The sequence below is a fragment of the Emys orbicularis genome, chromosome 24, assembly GCF_028017835.1.
Source record: "Emys orbicularis isolate rEmyOrb1 chromosome 24, rEmyOrb1.hap1, whole genome shotgun sequence".
In the NCBI taxonomy this organism is placed as follows: Eukaryota; Metazoa; Chordata; order Testudines; family Emydidae; genus Emys; species Emys orbicularis.
The window spans coordinates 18,418,815-18,438,240 of record NC_088706.1 but is presented as its reverse complement, the minus strand read 5'-3'; the positions used below and the strand labels follow the sequence as shown (position 1 = coordinate 18,438,240).

General features: G+C 62.4%; 2 protein-coding genes across 2 annotated transcripts; one reads left to right on the top strand and one right to left on the bottom strand.

Annotated features, from left to right (window-relative positions):
- Window positions 1-161: 161 nt before the first annotated feature.
- PRODH2 (proline dehydrogenase 2) lies at window positions 162-11,497 on the top strand. Its single transcript, XM_065422245.1, has 10 exons — window positions 162-341; window positions 949-1,142; window positions 2,597-2,717; window positions 3,735-3,818; window positions 4,230-4,310; window positions 8,952-9,098; window positions 9,396-9,562; window positions 10,568-10,678; window positions 10,802-10,890; window positions 11,328-11,497. Exons 1-10 carry the CDS (start codon window positions 162-164, stop codon window positions 11,495-11,497), a joined length of 1,344 nt encoding a protein of 447 aa, XP_065278317.1.
- A 386-nt stretch (window positions 11,498-11,883) lies between these two features.
- On the bottom strand, window positions 11,884-15,700 carry LOC135894315 (CD276 antigen-like). Its single transcript, XM_065422378.1, has 7 exons — window positions 15,514-15,700; window positions 15,314-15,373; window positions 14,589-14,930; window positions 13,400-13,684; window positions 13,209-13,300; window positions 13,101-13,121; window positions 11,884-12,093 (listed from the first exon to the last, which is right to left on the bottom strand). The coding sequence occupies exons 1-7, from the start codon at window positions 15,515-15,517 to the stop codon at window positions 11,884-11,886; spliced, it is 1,014 nt and encodes a 337-aa protein (XP_065278450.1). The 5' UTR covers window positions 15,518-15,700.
- Window positions 15,701-19,426: the final 3,726 nt, after the last annotated feature.

The following is a 19,426-nucleotide window of genomic DNA, read 5'->3' as shown; positions in this document are numbered from 1 at the left end:
TCTCCCACGCTGCGGGGGGGGTCCCGGGGCAGAGCAGGGGGGCTGGCCCGGGGGGTTAATGAGTGACTGCCCTGGGGGTTGCAGGGCTGGATTTCCCTCTCCGCTGGCCCTGCCCCACGGCGGGCGACCTTCGCTCCCGGCCCGGCCAGACAGCGGGCGCAATGCTGGGGTGCGGGGGGCGCTGGCTGCAGCGGGCGGGGGGGGCGGCTTCAGCCCCCCATGGGGCCCAGCTCAGCTTTGACGGCGCCGTTCTGCGGCTCAAGAGCGGCTGGGAGCTGGTGCGGGGGCTGCTGGTGCTCAGGCTGTGCGGCCTGCCGGGGCTGGTGCGCCGGGCCCCCACGGTGAGACCCTGCCCCACGCGGGGCCCCCTGCCCCACGCTTCCTTGGGACGGGCCCCCCCAGCCAGACCCTGCCCCACGCGGGGCCCCCTGCCCCACGCTTCCTTGGGACGGGCCCCCCCAGCCAGACCCTGCCCCACGCGGGGCCCCCTGCCCCACGCTTCCTTGGGACGGGCCCCCCCAGCCAGACCCTGCCCCACGCGGGGCCCCCTGCCCCACGCTTCCTTGGGACGGGCCCCCCCAGCCAGACCCTGCCCCACGCGGGGCCCCCTGCCCCACGCTTCCTTGGGACGGGCCCCCCCCAGCCAGACCCTGCCCCACGCGGGGCCCCCTGTCCCACACTTCCCTGGGACGGGCCCCCCCAGCCAGACCCTGCCCCCCGGCTGGGTCCCCGGCTTCCCTGGGCCTGGCCCCATGCTGAGACTGCACCCCCATGAGACCCCCTGCTGCTCTGCAAGACTGCCCCACACCATGTCCTGTGTCCCACTGTGAGATTGCCCCACACCACAACCTTGTGTGCCCCCTACGGCTCCTGCAGCAGGCCCCCCAGTGAGGGGCGTGTGCCGGGGGGCTGTCGATGGGGGGTCACTGATGCCCGTCTCCTCCCCAGCTGCTCTCCGTGTCCCAGCGGCTGCTGGGGCACCGGCTCTGGGGGTCCCTGCTGCGCGCCTCCTTCTACGGGCAGTTCGTGGCGGGGCAGACGCCCCCCGAGGTGGGGGTCACAGTGCAGCGCCTCCGTGCCCTGGGGCTGCGCCCCCTCCTGGCCGTGCCCATCGAGGAGGACGTGGGGCAGGACAAGGAAGGGTAGGGCGGGGCCATGGGATTATGGGGGGGAGCATTATGGGAATCCAAGGGGGTTTGGTTATGGGGAGTCCCAGAGGATGGGGTCTTGGAGGGGGGCAGTGGGGATGGTCCCGGAGGGCGGGTTCCACGTTCGAGGGGGCCCAACTCTCTCCCCCCCCCCCCAGGGAGGGCTGGGCCGAGGGGAACCGGGGGGCTGTGGGGGGGGGTCCGGGTGGGGGCCCAGCTCTCTCTCCCCGCAGGGAGGGCTGGTACGAGGGGAACCGGGGGGCTGTGGGGTGGGGGTCCGGACGGGGGCCCAGCTCTCTCTCCCCGCAGGGAGGGCTGGTACGAGGAGAACCGGGGGGCTGTGGGGTTGGGGTCCGGGCGGGGGCCCAGCTCTCTCCCCCCGCAGGGAGGGCTGGTACGAGGGGAATCGGGGGGCTGTGGGGTGGGGGTCCGGGCGGGGGCCCAGCTCTCTCCCCCCGCAGGGAGGGCTGGTACGAGGGGAATCGGGGGGCTGTGGGGTGGGGGTCCGGGCGGGGGCCCAGCTCTCTCTCCCCGCAGGGAGGGCTGGTACGAGGGGAATCGGGGGGCTGTGGGGTGGGGGTCCGGGCGGGGGCCCAGCTCTCTCTCCCCGCAGGGAGGGCTGGTACGAGGGGAATCGGGGGGCTGTGGGGTGGGGGTCCGGGCGGGGGCCCAGCTCTCTCCCCCCGCAGGGAGGGCTGGTACGAGGGGAACCGGGGGGCTGTGGGGTGGGGGTCCGGGCGGGGGCCCAGCTCTCTCCCCCCGCAGGGAGGGCTGGTACGAGGGGAACCGGGGGGCTGTGGGGTGGGGGTCCGGGCGGGGGCCCAGCTCTCTCTCCCCGCAGGGAGGGCTGGTACGAGGGGAACCGGGGGGCTGTGGGGTGGGGGTCCGGGCGGGGGCCCAGCTCTCTCTCCCCGCAGGGAGGGCTGGTACGAGGGGAACCGGGGGGCTGTGGGGTGGGGGTCCGGGCGGGGGCCCAGCTCTCTCTCCCCGCAGGGAGGGCTGGTACGAGGGGAACCGGGGGGCTGTGGGGTGGGGGTCCGGGCGGGGGCCCAGCTCTCTCCCCCCGCAGGGAGGGCTGGTACGACGGGAACCGGGGGGCTGTGGGGTGGGGGTCCGGGCGGGGGCCCAGCTCTCTCTCCCCGCAGGGAGGGCTGGTACGACGGGAACCGGGGGGCTGTGGGGTGGGGGTCCGGGCGGGGGCCCAGCTCTCTCTCCCCGCAGGGAGGGCTGGTACGAGGGGAACCGGGGGGCTGTGGGGTGGGGGTCCGGGCGGGGGCCAGCTCTCTCCCCCCGCAGGGAGGGCTGGTACGACGGGAACCGGGGGGCTGTGGGGTGGGGGTCCGGGCGGGGGCCCAGCTCTCTCTCCCCGCAGGGAGGGCTGGTACGACGGGAACCGGGGGGCTGTGGGGTGGGGGTCCGGGCGGGGGCCCAGCTCTCTCTCCCCGCAGGGAGGGCTGGTACGAGGGGAACCGGGGGGCCGTGCTAGGCTGCGTGGGGCTCTCGGCCCAGGGGGGACCCCAGCCCATGATGCAGCTGAAGGTGACGGCCCTGATGAGCGCCCGGCTCTGTGTGAGTACCGGGGGGGGGGGGGGAGCTGCCGACGCCCCCTTTTGGGAGAGAAAGATGTAGGGTGCCTGGGACTCTGCTCCATGCCTATGGGGACTTGAGGGGCTGGGTCCCGGATGCCTGGGTCCCCTCATTGCTGCCCATGCCAATCTGTTTGCAGGCTGGTGGGCGGGAGCCAGCTGAGGCATGCAAGTGAGACCCACTGAATAGGGGGAGGGAGGGAGCTGGGGGGGAGCAGGGGGCAGGAAGGGAAGGGGGTGTGGGGGAGGAGGTGGGGGGAGCAGGGGCAGGAAGGGGGCTGGGGAATGGGGGAGGAGGTGGTGGTGTGGGGGGCTGGGAAGGAGCAGGGTGGCAGGAAGGGAAGGGGTAGGGGGCATGGGGGAGGTGGCAGGATGGGGCGCTGCGGGGTCACAGGAAGGGAAGGGGGACGGGGCATGGGAGGCATAGGGGAGGAGGTGGCGGGATGGGGGGCTGGGGAGGAGCGGGGTGGCAGGAAGGGAAGCGGGATGGGGCATAGGGGAGTAGGTGGGGGCTGAGGGGGAGCAGGGTGGCAGGAAGGGAAGCGGGATGGGGCGTAGGGGAGGAGGTGGGGGGCTGAGGGGAGCAGGAAGGGGACTGGGGCTGGGGAGGAGCGGGGTAGCAGGAAGGGAAGGGGATGGGGAGGAGGTGGTGGGGTGAGGGGCTGAGGGGGAACAGGGGGCAGGATGGGGCGTGGGAGGCAAAGGGGAGGAGGTGGGGGGCTGAGGGGGAGCAGGGTGGCAGGAAGGGAAGGGGATGGGGCGTAGGGGAGGAGGTGGGGGCTGAGGGGGAGCGGGATGGCAGGAAGGGAAGGGGATGGGGCGTAGGGGAGGAGGTGGGGGGCTGAGGGGGAACAGGGGGCAGGATGGGGCGTGGGAGGCAAAGGGGAGGAGGTGGGGGGCTGAGGGGGAGCGGGGTGGCAGGAAGGGGGATGGGGAAGAGGTGGCGGGATGGAGGTGCCCCCAGCAGCCCCCCGACTCCCCCCATGCTGTCTCCCCCCAGAGGACGGTGTCGCTGCGGCTGGGGGAGCCGGGCGGGCTGTCGGAGCTGAGCATGGACAGAGTCATGGCAGTGATGGGTGGAGAGGTCAGTGCTGTCCCCTCGCCCCCGAATCCTGCCCCTAGGGCGGCCCCATCACCGAGACGCAGGGGGGCTGGCTCTGTCCCGGCCTTTAGCCAGGCCCTGAGTGTGACGCTAGGGCCCCTGCCCCACACTGCTCCCTGCCCCTGCCCCTGCCCCTGCCCCACCCCACACTGCTCTCCCACCCACCCTTTGGCCCCAGCCAGCATCTCTCCCCATGGAAGGTCTTGGGGGTCAGCCTGGACCACGCAGCTTCTGCCAGTCCCAGGGGCACTTGGGCTCACCCCAGAACCCGCTGTGGGCCCCGGCCCAGCCCCCCGAGCCCGCCCATCGGGATCCCAGCCCTGGCCCGCCCCTGGGTTGCCCCGTGCACATTCCTTAGAGCTGGACCAACCCTGCCCCTAACACTGCCCCCAGGAGGCGAACTTCTCCGGCCTGAGCCCAGCTGAGAACCGGCACCTACAGGCCTCCCTGCTGCGGCTGGAAGGGGTCACCCAGGTGAGAGCTGGGGCCACGCGCAGAAGCTTGGGGGGGGGGGGGGGGGGCTCTCACCATGTCTCCCCCCAGCGGGCGGTGGAGGCGGGGGTGTGGGTGTCGGGGGTAGACTCATAGAATATCAGGGTTGGAAGGGACCTCAGGAGTCATCTAGTCCAACCCCCTGCTCAAAGCAGGACCAACCCCAACTAAATCATCCCAGCCAGGGCTTTGTCAAGCCAGGCCTTAAAAACCTCTAAGGAAGGAGATTCCACCACCTCCCTAGGTAACGCATTCCTGTGCTTCACCACCCTCCTAATGAAAAAGTGTTTCCTAATATCCAACCTAGACCTCCCCCACTGCAACTTGAGACCATTGCTCCTTGTTCTGTCATCTGGTACCACTGAGAACAGTCTAGATCCATCCTCTTTGGAACCCCCTTTCAGGTAGTTGAAGGCTGCTATCAAATCTCCCCTCACTCTTCTCAGAATGGAGAGGGGTAACTAGTGGTGTTCCCCAAGGGTCAGTCCTAGGACCAATCCTATTCAATTTATTCATAAATGATCTGGAGAAAGGGGTAAACAGTGAGGTGGCAAAGTTTGCAGATGATACTAAACTACTCAAGATAGTTAAGACCAAAGCAGATTGTGAAGAACTTCAAAAAGATCTCACAAAACTAAGTGATTGGGCAGCAAAATGGCAAATGAAATTTAATGTGGATAAATGTAAAGTAATGCACATTGGAAAAAATAACCCCAACTATACATACAACATGATGGGGGCTAATTTAGCTACAACGAGTCAGGAAAAAGATCTTGGCGTCATCGTGGATAGTTCTCTAAAGATGTCCACGCAGTGTGCAGAGGCGGTCAAAAAAGCAAACAGGATGTTAGGAATCATTAAAAAGGGGATAGAGAATAAGACTGAGAATATATTATTGCCCTTATATAAATCCATGGTACGCCCACATCTCGAATACTGTGTACAGATGTGGTCTCCTCACCTCAAAAAAGATATTCTAGCACTAGAAAAGGTTCAGAAAAGAGCAACTAAAATGATTAAGGGTTTAGAGAGGGTCCCATATGAGGAAAGATTAAAGAGGCTAGGACTCTTCAGTTTGGAAAAGAGAAGACTAAGGGGGGACATGATAGAGGTATATAAAATCATGAGTGATGTTGAGAAAGTGGATAAGGAAAAGTTATTTACTTATTCCCATAATACAAGAACTAGGGGTCACCAAATGAAATTAATAGGCAGCAGGTTTAAAACAAATAAAAGGAAGTTCTTCTTCACGCAGCGCACAGTCAACTTGTGGAACTCCTTACCTGAGGAGGTTGTGAAGGCTAGGACTATAACAATGTTTAAAAGGGGACTGGATAAATTCATGGTGGCTAAGTCCATAAATGGCTATTAGCCAGGATGGGTAAGAATGGTGTCCCTAGCCTCTGTTCGTCAGAGGATGGAGATGGATGGCAGGAGAGAGATCACTTGATCATTGCCTGTTAGGTTCACTCCCTCTGGGGCACCTGGCATTGGCCACTGTCGGTAGACAGATACTGGGCTAGATGGACCTTTGGTCTGACCCAGTACGGCCTTTCTTATGTTCTTATGTTCTCTTCTGCAGACTAAACAATTTCAGTTCCCTCAGCCTCTCCTCATAAGTCATGTGCTCCAGCCCCCTAATCATTTTTGTTGCCCTCCACTGGACTCTTTCCAATTTTTCCACATCCTTCTTGTAGTGTGGGTCCCAAAACTGGACACAGTACTCCAGATGAGGCCTCACCAATGTCGAATAGAGGGGAATGATCATGGTCCTCGATCTGCTGGCAATGCCCCTACTTATACAGCCCCAAATGCCATATCCAGCTTCTCATCCACTGTAACCCCTAGGTCCTTTTCTGCAGAACTGCTACCTAGCCATTCGGTCCCTAGTCTGTAGCTGTGCATGGGATTCTTCCGTCCTAAGTGCAGGACTCTGCACTTGTCCTTGTTGAACCTCATCAGGTTTCTTTTGGCCCAATCCTCTAATTTGTCTAGGTCCCTCTGTATCCGATCCCTACCCTCTAGTGTATCTACCACGCCTCCCAGTTTAGTGTCATCTGCAAACTTGCTGAGGGTGCAGTCCACACCATCCTCTAGATCATTAATGAAGATGTTGAACAAAACCAGCCCCAGGACTGACCCTTGGGGCACTCCGCTTGAAACCGTGTGCCAACTAGACATGGAGCCATTGATCACTACCCGTTGAGCCCGACGATCTACCAGCTTTCTATCCACCTTATAGTCCATTCATCCAGCCCATACTTCTTTAACTTGCCGGCAAGGATGCTGTGGGAGACCGTATCAAAAGCTTTGCTAAAGTCAAGGAATAACACGTCCACTGCTTTCCCCTCATCCACAGACCCAGTTATCTCCTCATAGAAGGCAATTAGGTTAGTCAGGCATGACTTGCCCTTGGTGAATCCATGCTGACTGTTCCTGATCACTTTCCTCTCCTCTAAGTGCTTCAGAATTGATTCCTTGAGGACCTGCTCCATGATTTTTCCAGGGATTGAGGTGAGGCTGACTGGCCTGTAGTTCCCCGGATCCTCCTTCTCCCTTTTTTAAAGATGGGCACTACATTAGCCTTTTTCCAGTCATCCGGGACCTCCCCCGATCGCCATGAGTTTTCAAAAATAATGGCCGATGGCTCTGCAATCACATCCGCCAACTCCTTTACCACCCTTGGATGCAGTGCATCCGACCCCATGGACTTGTGCTCGTCCAACTTTCCTAAATAGTCCCAAACCACTTCTTTCTCCACAGAGGGCTGGTCACCTTCTCCCCATACTGTGCTGCCCAGTGCAGTAGTCTGGGAGCTGCCCTTGTTTGTGAAGACAGAGGCAAAAAAAGCATTGAGTACATTAGCTTTTTCCACATCCTCTGTCACTAGGTTGCCTCCCTCATTCAGTAAGGGGCCCACACTTTCCTTGACTTTCTTCTTGTTGCTAATATACCTGAAGAAACCCTTCTTGTTACTCTTAACATCTCTTGCTAGCTGCAACTCCAAGTGCGATTTGGCCTTCCTGATTTCACTTCTGCATGCCTGAGCAATATTTTTATACTCCTCCCTGTCATTTGTCCAATCTTCCACTTCTTGTAAGCTTCTTTGTGTTTAAGGTCAGCAAGGATTTCACTGTTTAGCCAAGCTGGTCGCCTGACATATTTACTATTCTTTCTACACATTGGGATGGTTTGTTCCTGCAACCTCAATAAGGATTCTTTAAAATACAGCCAGCTCTCCTGGACTCCTTTCCCCCTCATGTTATTCTCCCAGGGGATCCTGCCCATCTGTTCCCTGAGGGAGTCAAAGTCTGCTTTTCTGAAGTCCATGGTCCTTATTCTGCTGCTCTCCTTTCTTCCTTGTGTCAGGATCCTGAACTCGACCATCTCATGGTCACTGCCTCCAAGGTTCCCATCCACTTTTGCTTCCCCTACTAATTCTTCCCTGTTTGTGAGCAGCAGGTCTAGAAGAGCTCTGCCCCTAGTTGGTTCCTCCAGCACTTGCACCAGGAAATTGTCCCCTACACTTTACAAAAACTTCCTGGATTGTCTGTGCACCGCTGTATTGCTCTCCCAGCAGATATCAGGATGATTAAAGTCTCCCATGAGAACCAGGGCCTGCGATCTAGCAACTTCTGCTAGTTGCCAGAAGAAAGCCTCGTCCACCTCATCCCCCTGGTCTGGTGGTCTATAGCAGACTCCCACCACGACATCACCCTTGTTGCTCACACTTCTCAACTTTATCCAGAGACTCTCAGGTTTTTCTGCAGTTTCATACCGGAGCTCTGAGCAGTCATACTCCTCTCTTACATACAACGCAACTCCCCCACCTTTTCTGCCCTGCCTGTCCTTCCTGAACAGTTTATATCCATCCATGATAGTACTCCAGTCATGTGAGTTATCCCACCAAGTCTCTGTTATTCCAATCGCATCATAGTTCCTTGACTGTGCCAGGACTTCCAGTTCTCCCTGCTTGTTTCCCAGGCTTCTTGCATTTGTGTAAAGGCACTTAAGATAACTCGCTGATTGTCCTGCTTTCTCAGTCTGAGACAGGAGTCCTCCCCTCTTGCACTCTCATGCTCGTGCTTTCTCCCGGTATCCCATTTCCCCACTTCCCTCAGGGCTTTGGTCTCCTTCCCCCGGTGAACCTAGTTTAAAGCCCTCCTCACTAGGTTAGCCAGCCTGCTTGCGAAGATGTTCTTCCCTCTCTTCGTTAGGTGGAGCCCATCTCTGCCTACCACTCCTCCTCCTACCGGGGTTCTGACTGTCTCCCCCACCAGTGGGCTGTGGAGATGTGGGTACCGGGGGTCTGACTGTGTCTCTTCCGCCGGCGGGCGGTGGAGGCGGGAGTGCGGGTGTCGGGGGTACTGGGGGTCTAACTGCGTCTCCCCCCAGCAGGCAGTGGAGGCGGGAGTGCGAGTGTCAGGGGTACCGGGGGTCTGACTGTCTCCCCCCAGCGGACGGTGGAGGCGGGAGTGCGGGTGTCGGGAGTACCAGGGGTCTGACTGCATCTCCCCCCAGCGGTCGGTGGAGGTGCGGGTGTACCGGGGGTCTGACTGTGTCTCCCCCCAGCGGTCGGTGGAGGTGGGGGTGTACTGGGGGTCTGACTGTGTCTCCCCCCAGCGGGCGGTGGAGGCGGGGGTGCGGGTGCTGGTGGACGCCGAGTACACCTACGTGAACCCCGCGCTGACGCTTGTCACCCTGGCGCTGATGGGGCGTTGGAATCGCGCCCAGCCCTGGGTGTGGAACACCTACCAGTGCTACCTGCAGGTACCCCAACCCCACCCCGGCCCACACTCCCTGGGCCAGCCTCCCCCAGTCTGCACCCTCTGGCCAGAGTGCCCCCAAAGCCCCCGCCGCAACCCCTGGGCCGGCCTCCCCCCTGCCCCTCCCCCTCCCCTGTGCCCCCACCTGCACCCCCTTGGCCAGCCTCCTCCAGCCCCTCCTCCCCCGGCCTGCGCCTCCGCTCCTGCCCCCACCTGACCAGCCTCCCCCCGCCCCTCCCGTGCACCCCCTGTCCAGTCTCCCCCCAAGGCCCGTCCCCTGAGCCTGGCGCTGCTCTCACAGGACTGCCTGGTGCGGCTTGGCGCGGACGCGGCGCTGGCCGAGCGCCGGGGCTTCTGTTTCGGGGTGAAGCTGGTGCGTGGGGCCTACTTGGAGCAGGAGCGGCGGCTGGCGCGGGAGGGGGGATACCCTGACCCCCTGCACCCCACCTGGGAGGCCACCAACCACAGGTGAGTGGGGTAGGGGCTTGGATATCTGGCTCCCTCCCAGCCCCTGGTGCCTTGACCCCAACAGGAAGCTGGTGGGCCTGTGGTGACCCCATAGTTTGTGTGCATGTGTGGTGGGGTGCAGGACGCCTGGGTCTCATGCTGAACCGGAGGAGAAATGACCCCCGGGTGGGGGCGAGGTTGAGGGTGCAGGACGCCGGGGTCCCGGGCCCACGCCGGCGCTGTGTGAGATTGGGGGGGCAGGACGCCGGGGTCCCGGGCCCACGCCGGCGCTGTGTGAGATTGGGGGGGCAGGACGCCGGGGTCCCGGGCCGGCGCTGTGTGAGATTGGGGGGCAGGACGCCAGGGTCCCGGGCCGGCGCCGTGTGAGATTGCGGGGGCAGGACGCCGGGGTCCCGGGCCCACGCCGGCGCTGTGTGAGATTGGGGGGTAGGACGCGGGGGTCCCGGGCCCACGCCGGCGCTGTGTGAGATTGGGGGGCAGGACGCGGGGGTCCTGGGCCCACGCCGGTGCCATGTGAGATTGGGGGGCAGGACGCCAGGGTCCCGGGCCGGCGCCGTGTGAGATTGCGGGGGCAGGACGCCGGGGTCCCGGGCCCACGCCGGCGCTGTGTGAGATTGGGGGGGCAGGACGCCGGCGCCCCGGGCCCACGCCGGCGCCGTGTGAGATTGGGGGGCAGGACGCCGGGGTCCCGGGCCCCCGGGCCGGCGCCGTGTGAGATTGCGGGGGCAGGACGCCGGGGTCCTGGGCCGGCGCCGTGTGAGATTGGGGGGCAGGACGCCGGGGTCCTGGGCCCACGCCGGCGCTGTGTGAGATTGGGGGGCAGGACGCCAGGGTCCCGGGCCGGCGCCGTGTGAGATTGCGGGGGCAGGACGCCGGGGTCCCGGCCCCACGCCGGCCCCATGTGAGATTGGGGGCCAGGACGCCAGGGTCCCGGGCCGGCGCCGTGTGAGATTGCGGGGGCAGGACGCGGGGGTCCCGGGCCCACACTGGCACTCTGTATTGCAGCTACCAGCACTGCCTGGACCTGCTGCTGGAGTTGGTGGCACGGGATGGGCAGCAGTGCCAGCTGATTGTGGCCAGCCACAACGAGACCTCTGTGAGCCACGCCATCCGCAGGTCGGTTACACTCCCAGCATGCACTGCTCCCTTGTGCCCAGAGTGGAAAGGAGGGTGAGGGATGGCGGCTCGGGGGGCAGGGCAGAGACCCCCCCGCGGTGCCTAATCCGCGTCCCCTTACAGGATGGAGGAGCTGGGCATTGCCAAGGATGGAGGGGCCGTCTGCTTCGGGCAGCTGCTGGGCATGTGTGACCACGTCTCCCTGGCCTTGGGTACACGCCCCCCTGCTGGCCCCCCTGCTGGCCCCCCTCATGGCGCATGGAGACCTCCCCGCTGCCCCCTTCACAGGCATGGCCCTCCCCCGCTGCCCCACCTCACAGCGTGCGGTGCCCCCCTGCTGCCCCCCCTGCTGCCCCCCCCTCAGAGTACGGTTACCCCCCCTCACGGCGCACGGCACGCCCACTGGCCCCTCCCACAGTGCGTAGAGACACCCCCCCCCGCTAGCCCCCCTCATGGTGCGCAGCACCCCCCTCCGCCCCAGCACAGTCCCCCCCCGCTGCCCCTCCTCACAGCGTGCAGCGCCTCCCCCCCCTTGCTGGCCCCCTCACAGCGTACACCCCTCCCCGCTGCCCCTCACAGCATGCAGTGCCCCCCCCCGCGGCCCCCTCTCACAGCGCGGCGCCCCCTGCTGACCGTCTCTCTCCTGCAGGCCAGGCTGGATACGCCATCTACAAGTCCATCCCGTACGGGGCGGTGGAGGACGTGCTGCCGTACCTGGTGCGCCGGGCCCAGGAGAACCAGAGCGTGCTGCAGGGCATCCGCAAAGAGCGGGACCTCCTCCGCCGCGAGCTCTGGAGGCGCCTGCTGCGCCGCCCCTGAGGAACCCAGGCGTCCGAGAACCCGTCCTGCTCTTTGCCCCGAGACATTGTGGGAGTGAGCCAGCCGGGCCCCTCCCAGCCTGCCCTGAGGGATTCTGGGAGGGGGGAATTGTAGCCTGACTTACCCAGCCAGGCTCGGGTGTGGGGGGGACCCCCAATGATTCTGCCACTGCCTGCCCAATAAAACCAAATGCACCTCACCCCAGGGGGTCCCCCTTCCAGAGCCGTGTTTATTGACTGAATGGGGGGCCCTGGGCTGGGGGGCTGAGTAGTGATGCCGAGCGAATCTCCAGCCCATTGAAGGGGGAAACCGTCTCAGCCCGTCAGGAGGTGAACCCAGGTGTCCTGGCTCCCAGCACTGCGGCCGCCCCGAGCTGCAGGGGACTGCTAGGCACTGCTGGGCCCAGGACGAGGTGTGGGGCAGGGCTCAGTGACCGACGGGTGCGTTGCGAGATGTTTGCTGGGTGGGGGTGGCTCCTGGAGGATGTCTGGTAGGTCCCCCCTCCTTGTGCAGGTGGGGCCGGTGCCCTCCAACAGGGCCTCTTCCCGGGCTGGGTCTGCCTCCCGTGGGGGGCTGGGTCCCTGGTGCCTCTGCCCCTGTCAGAGCAACACAGAGAGGGTCATGGCCCTGCCTTCCCTGGCTAAGAGCGACAGCTGGGGCCGTTCCCCTCCAGGGTGCGCCAGCTCCCATCTGGCCATGGGGCAGGGACTGGCTGGTTCGAGGGATGGAATACGGGTCTGTTCTCCAGGGGGCGCCAGCTCCCATCCGGCCCAGGGCAGGGACTGGCAGACTATGGGGACAGGGCATGGGACACGGGGCCATTCCCCTCCAGGGGGCGCCAGCTCCCATCCGGCCCCAGGGCAGGGACTGGCAGACTATGGGGACAGGGCATGGGACACGGGGCCATTCCCCTCCAGGGGGCGCCAGCTCCCATCCGGCCCCAGGGCAGGGACTGGCTGGCTTAGGGGATGGGGAATGGGACACGGGGCCGTTCCCCTCCAGGGGGCGCCAGCTCCCATCCGGCCCCAGGGCAGGGACTGGCAGACTATGGGGACGGGGCATGGGACACGGGGCCATTCCCCTCCAGGGGGCGCCAGCTCCCATCCGGCCCCAGGGCAGGGACTGGCTGGTTTAGGGGATGGGGAATGGGACACGGGGCCGTTCCCCTCCAGGGGGCGCCAGCTCCCACCCGGCCCCAGGGCAGGGACTGGCTGGTTTAGGGGATGGGGAATGGGATACGGGGCTGTTTTCCAGGGTGCGCCAGCTCCCATCTGGCCATGGAGCATGGACTGGCTGGTTCAAGGGATGGAATACAGGGCCGTTCCCCTCCAGGGGGCACCAGCTCCCATCCGGCCCCAGGGCAGGGACTGGCTGGTTTAGGGGATGGGGAATGGGATACGGGGCTGTTTTCCAGGGTGCGCCAGCTCCCATCTGGCCATGGAGCATGGACGGGCTGGTTCGAGGGATGGAATACAGGGCCGTTCCCCTCCAGGGGGCACCAGCTCCCATCCGGCCCCAGGGCAGGGACTGGCTGGCTCGGGGGTGGGGTGGGAATGGAATATGGCCCCATCTCAGTACCCCTCCCCCCTGCCCACTATCTCACCTTCCTCCTCTGCTGCCCAGCCTGTAGGAAGGAAAGACAAGGCCAGGGTGAGCGTGTGGGGCCTCCAGAGTGCCGTGGGAGTGAGTCAGGAGTGGGGCAGGCGCTTACCCAGAGTGCTCCGCTCCCCAGCACTACCACCGCCAAGCCCATGCCAATACCAACGCCAACGCCGGCCCAGCCCTTCCATGCTGGCTGCGGCTCTGGGGAGACAAAACCATGGCCAAGTGAGTGGCAGGGTCCGGCATAGCAGGCCAGGCTGCCTCGACCCCCTTCTGCCCCCCAGAGTCCTGGGTCCTCACCTTCCAGGCCAAGCGTCCCGGTGAGGTTCTGCTGGTGGAGGGTGGTGTTGACGATGCAGGTGTAGCTGGCGGTGGGGGAGCAGGGCACGTCAGCCGTGTGGGCGGCACTATACAGCCCCTGGGGGTCTTTGGCAACCAGTGTCCCGGCCCTGTAGTCCCTGCCAGTGCTGTCGTGGATGGTGACGGTGGCGAGGGGATAGCCGCCCTCTGCGAGGCAGGTGAGTGTCACGTTCTGCAGGGAGGGGGAGCAGAGCTGGGGCTGGAGCCAGGATAGATGATAGAGGCCTGTGGGAAAGAGCCACGTGAAAAGGACGGGGTTTGAGAGATCTTGGCGGCACTGCGGAGAGTTCCCTGAGAACATCCACTCAGTGTCCAGCCGCAGTCAAAACAGCGACCAGGGTTGGGCATCATTAGGAAAGGGAGAGATAATAAGACGGGACCCCACCTCCAAACAGACAGACTAGAATCGGAACAGGGACAGAAAAGGGAACAGAAATGATTAGGGGCATGGAACGGCTGCCATGTGAGGAGAGATTAATAAGACTGGGGCTGTTCAGTTTGGCAAAGAGACGGCTAAGGGGAGATACGATTGAGGTCTATAAAATCATAACTGGTGCGGAGAAAGTAGATAAGGAAGTGTTGTTTACTCCTCCTCATAACACAAGAACTAGGGGTCACCAATGACATTAGTTGGCAGCAGGTTTAAAACAAAGGAAGTATTTCTTCCCCCAACGCCCGGACAGCCTGGGGAACTCGGTGCCGGGGGATGTTGTGAAGGCCAAGGCTATAACAGGGCTCAACAAAGAACTAGCCAAGTTCCTGGAGGATGGGTCAGGACACAACCCCCTGCTCTGAGCGGCCGTAGCCTCTGCCTGCTGGAAGCAGGGACGGGAGTGGGCGATAGGGGATGGACACACGATAACTGCCTGTGCTGTTCATTTCTCTGAAGTGCCTGGCAGTGGCCACTGTCACAGAGGATACTGGGCTTGATGGACCATTGATCTGACCTGTGGCCGTTCCTATGCGCGTTGTTTTGAAGACAGTGCCAGGGCTGGAGAAGAGCCAGCGCCCCCCAGAGGGGAAAGCCCCGTGCTCCATTTCCCACTCCTGTGAGCCAGCCAGGCCCCCGACATGGGGCCAGATCAGAGCCGGCACCCCTGAGAGGGGCCATTCCCCATGTCCCATTTACCTATGAGCCGTAGCTCCGTCTCCGCTACGCCCATGCCGCGGTCGCTCTTTACCCGGCACCGGTACCTGCCCTCGTCAGCCAGCGTCACGTTGTGTAGCCGGAGGGCCCCGTCCCCGCGCCCGGGCTGACCAGCTGGGACAGTGGTCCGGCCCTGATAGGCACGGTCGTCATGTGAGGCCAGGTGTTTCCCTCTGTTGTAGGTGTAGACGTTCCTCTCGCTGTCTGGCCCCAGCCGGGTCCAGTACAGGATCAGGTCCGCCGCGGGCGGGTAGGTGCAGTTCAGCAGTGCTGCGCCCCCCAGCACGGCCTCCGAGGTCGCGGGCAGCTGCACAGGCAGCTCGTCTGCAATGAGAGAGGCGAGGGCTGAGTCCGGGGGTCCCTGAGGCGGGGTGAGCGGGGGAGGGCTGTGTCCAGGGGTCCCCACGGTGAGGTGAGCGGGGGAGGCTCTGTGTCCAGGGGTCCCCACGGTGGGGTGAGTGGGGGGGACTGCATCTGGGGGTCCCCATGGCTGAGTGAGGGGGCGAGGGCTGCGTCCAGGGGTCCCCACGGCAGGGCGAGCGGGGGAGGGCTGCGTCCGAGGGTCCCCACCGTGGGGTGAGCGGGGGGGGGGGCTGCGTCCAGGGGTCCCCACGGCTGAGTGAGGGCTGTGTCCAGGAGGCCCTCCGGCGGGGCAAGCGGGGGAGGGCTGCGTCTGGGGTCCTCATGGCGGGGCGAGCTGTACGTACCTGTTCCCAGCCCCCACAGGTAGCTGAGCTGGGTGAGGAGCAGGAGAGCGACCGTGCGGCCTGTGCGGGGAGAGGAGAGGGGTGAGCATAACCCAGTACCAGCCCCATTCCCACTCTGTCCCGCAGCTCCCTGCCCTGTGGCTGGATCCGAGCTGGCGCCCCCTAGAGGGGAAAGACCCCGAGTCCCACCCCCAACTCACTCATAGGGCAGCCGGTGCTCTCTCATGAGCACCGGGGCGGCGTCCCTGCGGCTGCACCCCGAACTGCTCGGCTGCCGTGCTGTGCCGATCCTGTTCCCAGCCGGGCCGAGGCGAAGGGAAAGCGAAAGCGGCCCTGGCAGCCTCGTTCCCTCCCTATCCTCAGCCTTGATCCCCCCAGGCTGCGGGGCCACTTTCATTTTCCCCTGCGGGCAGCTGCTGCGTTCAGACACTTTGGCTCTGCCCTGCTGCCCCATCCTGACCCAGCCCAGCTGCTGACAGCGACCCGGGGGGAGCTAGGGAGAGCTGCGCAGGGCGCTCTGGGAGCTGGGGGGTGGCTTGAGCTGGCCCCGTCATGTGCGGGCGTGGCTGGCACGTCCCGCTCTGGGCCTGGTGCCAAGTCCTCCACTCTCGAGTGCTTGGCAGCAGCACGTCTGCTAAGCCCTCGCTCGCGCCAACCCTGGCCCAGCGGCTGGGGTCCAGGGTTAAGATTGGCATGGGGAGCCTGGATTTAAAACCCGATCCCTGTACAGCGCCATCTCTCTATCCCCCCGCTCGGTGACATGTGAGCCCCTGCGGGAGGCACCCACCCATGCCAACGACTCTGAGTCTGACCAATGTCCGGCTCGTTTCCCAGCCAGCCCGGCGCTCCCAGCCTGGATAAAGCCCCTCGGCCCCTGGCAGCTTTGACATGAGCCGCTCCAGGAGCGAACCCGCTGCCAAGCCCCAGTAATCCGGCGGGAGCATGTCAGCGAGATGAGCGGGCGGCACAGGCTCAGGGCACGCTCGCTGTCCCCTTGCCTGCTTCTCTAGGCTGTGACTCCTCCATGCCAAGCTAGTGCCGCTAGGCTGTCCGTCCAGGCAGCCAGGGCTGTTCCTCCCTGCAGCCCAGTACGTCGGGGTGTCTTGGGCTGATCAGACAGCAAGTGTGAAAAATCAGGACGGGGGGTGGGGGGTAATAGGAGCCTATATAAGAAAAAGCCTCAAACATCGGGACTGTCCCTATAAAATTGGGACATCTGGTCACCCTAGTACAGGGGTAGGCAACCTATGGCACGTGTGCCAAAGGCGGCACGTGAGCTGATTTTCAGTGGCTCTCACACTGCCTGGGTCCTGGCCACTGGTCCAAGGGGCTCTGCATTTTAATTTAATTTTAAATGAAGCTTCTTCAACATTTTAAAACCCTTATTTACTTTACATACAACAATAGTTTAGTTCTATACTATAGACGTATAGAAAGAGACCTTCTAAAAACGTTAAAATGTATGACTGGCACGGGAAACCTTAAATCAGAGTGAATAAATGAAGACTTGGCACACCACTTCTGAAAGGTTGCCAACCCCTGGTCTAGTATCTGGTTGCATAGCATGGCCCTGGCGTGAGTGGCTAGCCCAGGGCTCGGGGCCAGGCAGGCGTGTGCTGGCAGTGAGAGTGTGAATGGCTTGGCCCCTGTAACAAAGTGGGAATGTTCTTAATGTTGTCTCTGAATACTGTGTGGATGCCTCAGTTTCCCCTTTGCAGTTCTTAGGTATCTAGGTGGGGAGATCAGGGGGTGTGATTGTTGCAGAGCCCAAGTGGGCCCCTGTGATGCTGTCTGCACAGAAAATGGCCGACACCCTGTCTCCTGATGGCCTGGGCCCCTCCCCTGCAAAGGTGCCAGCTGAAGGTGTTGGAGAACAAAGAGATCAGGTGACCTCCTGGCCCGGGAAAGAGACAAAGGCAGAGGAGGGGCTGGAGAGTTTCAGTTTGGAGCTGGCTGGGGAAATGGAGGGGAGCCCAGACAGGGCTCTGGCCTCCCTGCCCCCAAGATGGACCCAGCAGAGGGGTCCCGTTCTCTGTACCTACAAGCTCTGGTTTAGACCGTGTTCCTGTCGTCTAATAAACCTCTGTGTCCCCGGCTGGCTAAGAGTCACGTCTGACTGCGAAGTGGGGGTGCAGAACTCTTTGGCTTCCCCAGGACCCCGCTGGGGCGGACTCGCTGTGGGAAGCGCATGGAGGGGCATATGCTGAATGCTCCCAGGAGAGACCCAGGAGGTGAAGCCGTGTGAGCTCCTTGCCCTGAAGACAGTCTGCTCCGAGGGAGAGGAGGCTCCCCAGAGTCCTGCCCGGCTTTGTGGGGAGCAGTTCCAGAGCATCGCCCGGGGACTCTGTGAAGCCCCCCTAGGGGATACCGTGCTTGTGCCATGCCCCCATGAGCAGCTGCCCCAAAGGCATGATGGGACGAACCCCCCCACGACTGGGTGATAGAGGGGCTGGCAGGGGCGGCGAGTTATATGGGCCCCTGGTGCCCGGGATCCAGCAATATTGTTGGGGGCCACTAGGCATAGCTACCAGGTAACTCGGGAGAGCGGAAGACCAAAGTGTCGATGAAACTCTCTTGCTCTGGGTCTATCTGAACCCCAAATTCCATCTTGTGAGCTCTCACCTACTTCTGTGTTTACTGCTTTACATGCTTTGTAGCAGGCCAAAGCAGAAATGTATTGGTCAGCATTTCTAGCAGGCAGACTGCTGTAAACAGGCCTTGCAAGGCCAAAAGATAAGCAGGCGTATGGGAACTTTTCTAATTGTAACGGCTAGAGAAGGGAGGGGTGGGAGGTGTAAGAGGGAGTAACAGGACAAAGGCTTACACAGAAACTGTTTGAAGTATAAAAGGTAAAAGTTATTTGTATTTGTTGCACTGGATTTGAGACATGCTGGTCTCCTAGTGCCATTTCAGAGCTCTGAAATAAACTTGGCTTGCTTTCTCCCCTCGGTGTCTTTATTGGTGCCAAGCACACCGGGCGACGGACCATTTGAAGTCCGCCTCGAGCACTTGGGCGGTAACAGTTTTGGCGTCCCTGGGTGGGCTCGAGGCTGAAATTTAGCCTTGCCCGGATCCCTCCTGGTGGCCGACGGATTACGACGACGACCGATGCCCAGCGCGCACCGGTGACTTCATCGGGGGCCTCGGCAGAGACGTGGTTTGCTCGACCCCGGAGGGCACAACGGTGCAACGCACACAGACAGTGGAGAAGCAGCTGCGGGCGACGATGGGGAACCGGTCCCGTCGATAGGGCGACGGTGCAGAACCGGACCCGTGGATAAGGTAGGAATAGTCCAGTGGGGACTTTATCTGTCTTGACCTGGGGACGCCCAGAGGTCTACCTGTTGTGACTTGGGGACGCCCAGAGTCTCCCTCAGTATGGGGCAGGGACAGAGTACAGCCGGCAGGGTACAGTGTACACCCTTAGAATGCATTCTGGGGAACTGGAAGGTGTTTGGATCTGATCAGTTGATTAAAAGTAAATTGAAAAGGTTCTGTACAGTTGATTGGCCTCAGTACCAGCTGGAGTGCCAAGAAAGGTGGCCACCGGAAGGATCACTTAATTACAACACGATCCTTCAGTTGCTTTTGTTTTGTCAGAAAACAGGTAAATGGAATGAACATCTCTATGCGTATACGTTTATGGTGTTAAGAAATAGGACTGATATTTTGCTCAAGTGCCATTTGACTCCGACAGGCTCGGTAGTATGCGCTGCTAAACCCCAGAACCCTCCCACTGTTGTAATGCCAGAATCGGTGTCCCCTTCGGCTCCTCCACCCCCACAGGCTTTAGAGAGTACCCCCCCCCCCCCGTGGGATTGTATCCGTTGATTACTGAGAGTGTGGTAGCCCGTCCAGGAACACAAGAAATCTTTGAAGGATGTCTAGCTAGCCATAAGCCTGACTGGGATGACTGTAATATACTTATGAGAACCCTGTTGTCTGAAGTGGAGCGGAATCAGGTTATAGCCAAGGCTAAGCGGAGGAAGACAGAGAAGGCATTTAAGGTTTAAAGGGAAAGCTATTGGACACCAGAGGTTGTACAGAGTGGAATCCTCAGAAGTGAGTGTGCTCGTCCTGGTTTGTTGCTTCAAGGCTCTGTACAGAAGTTAT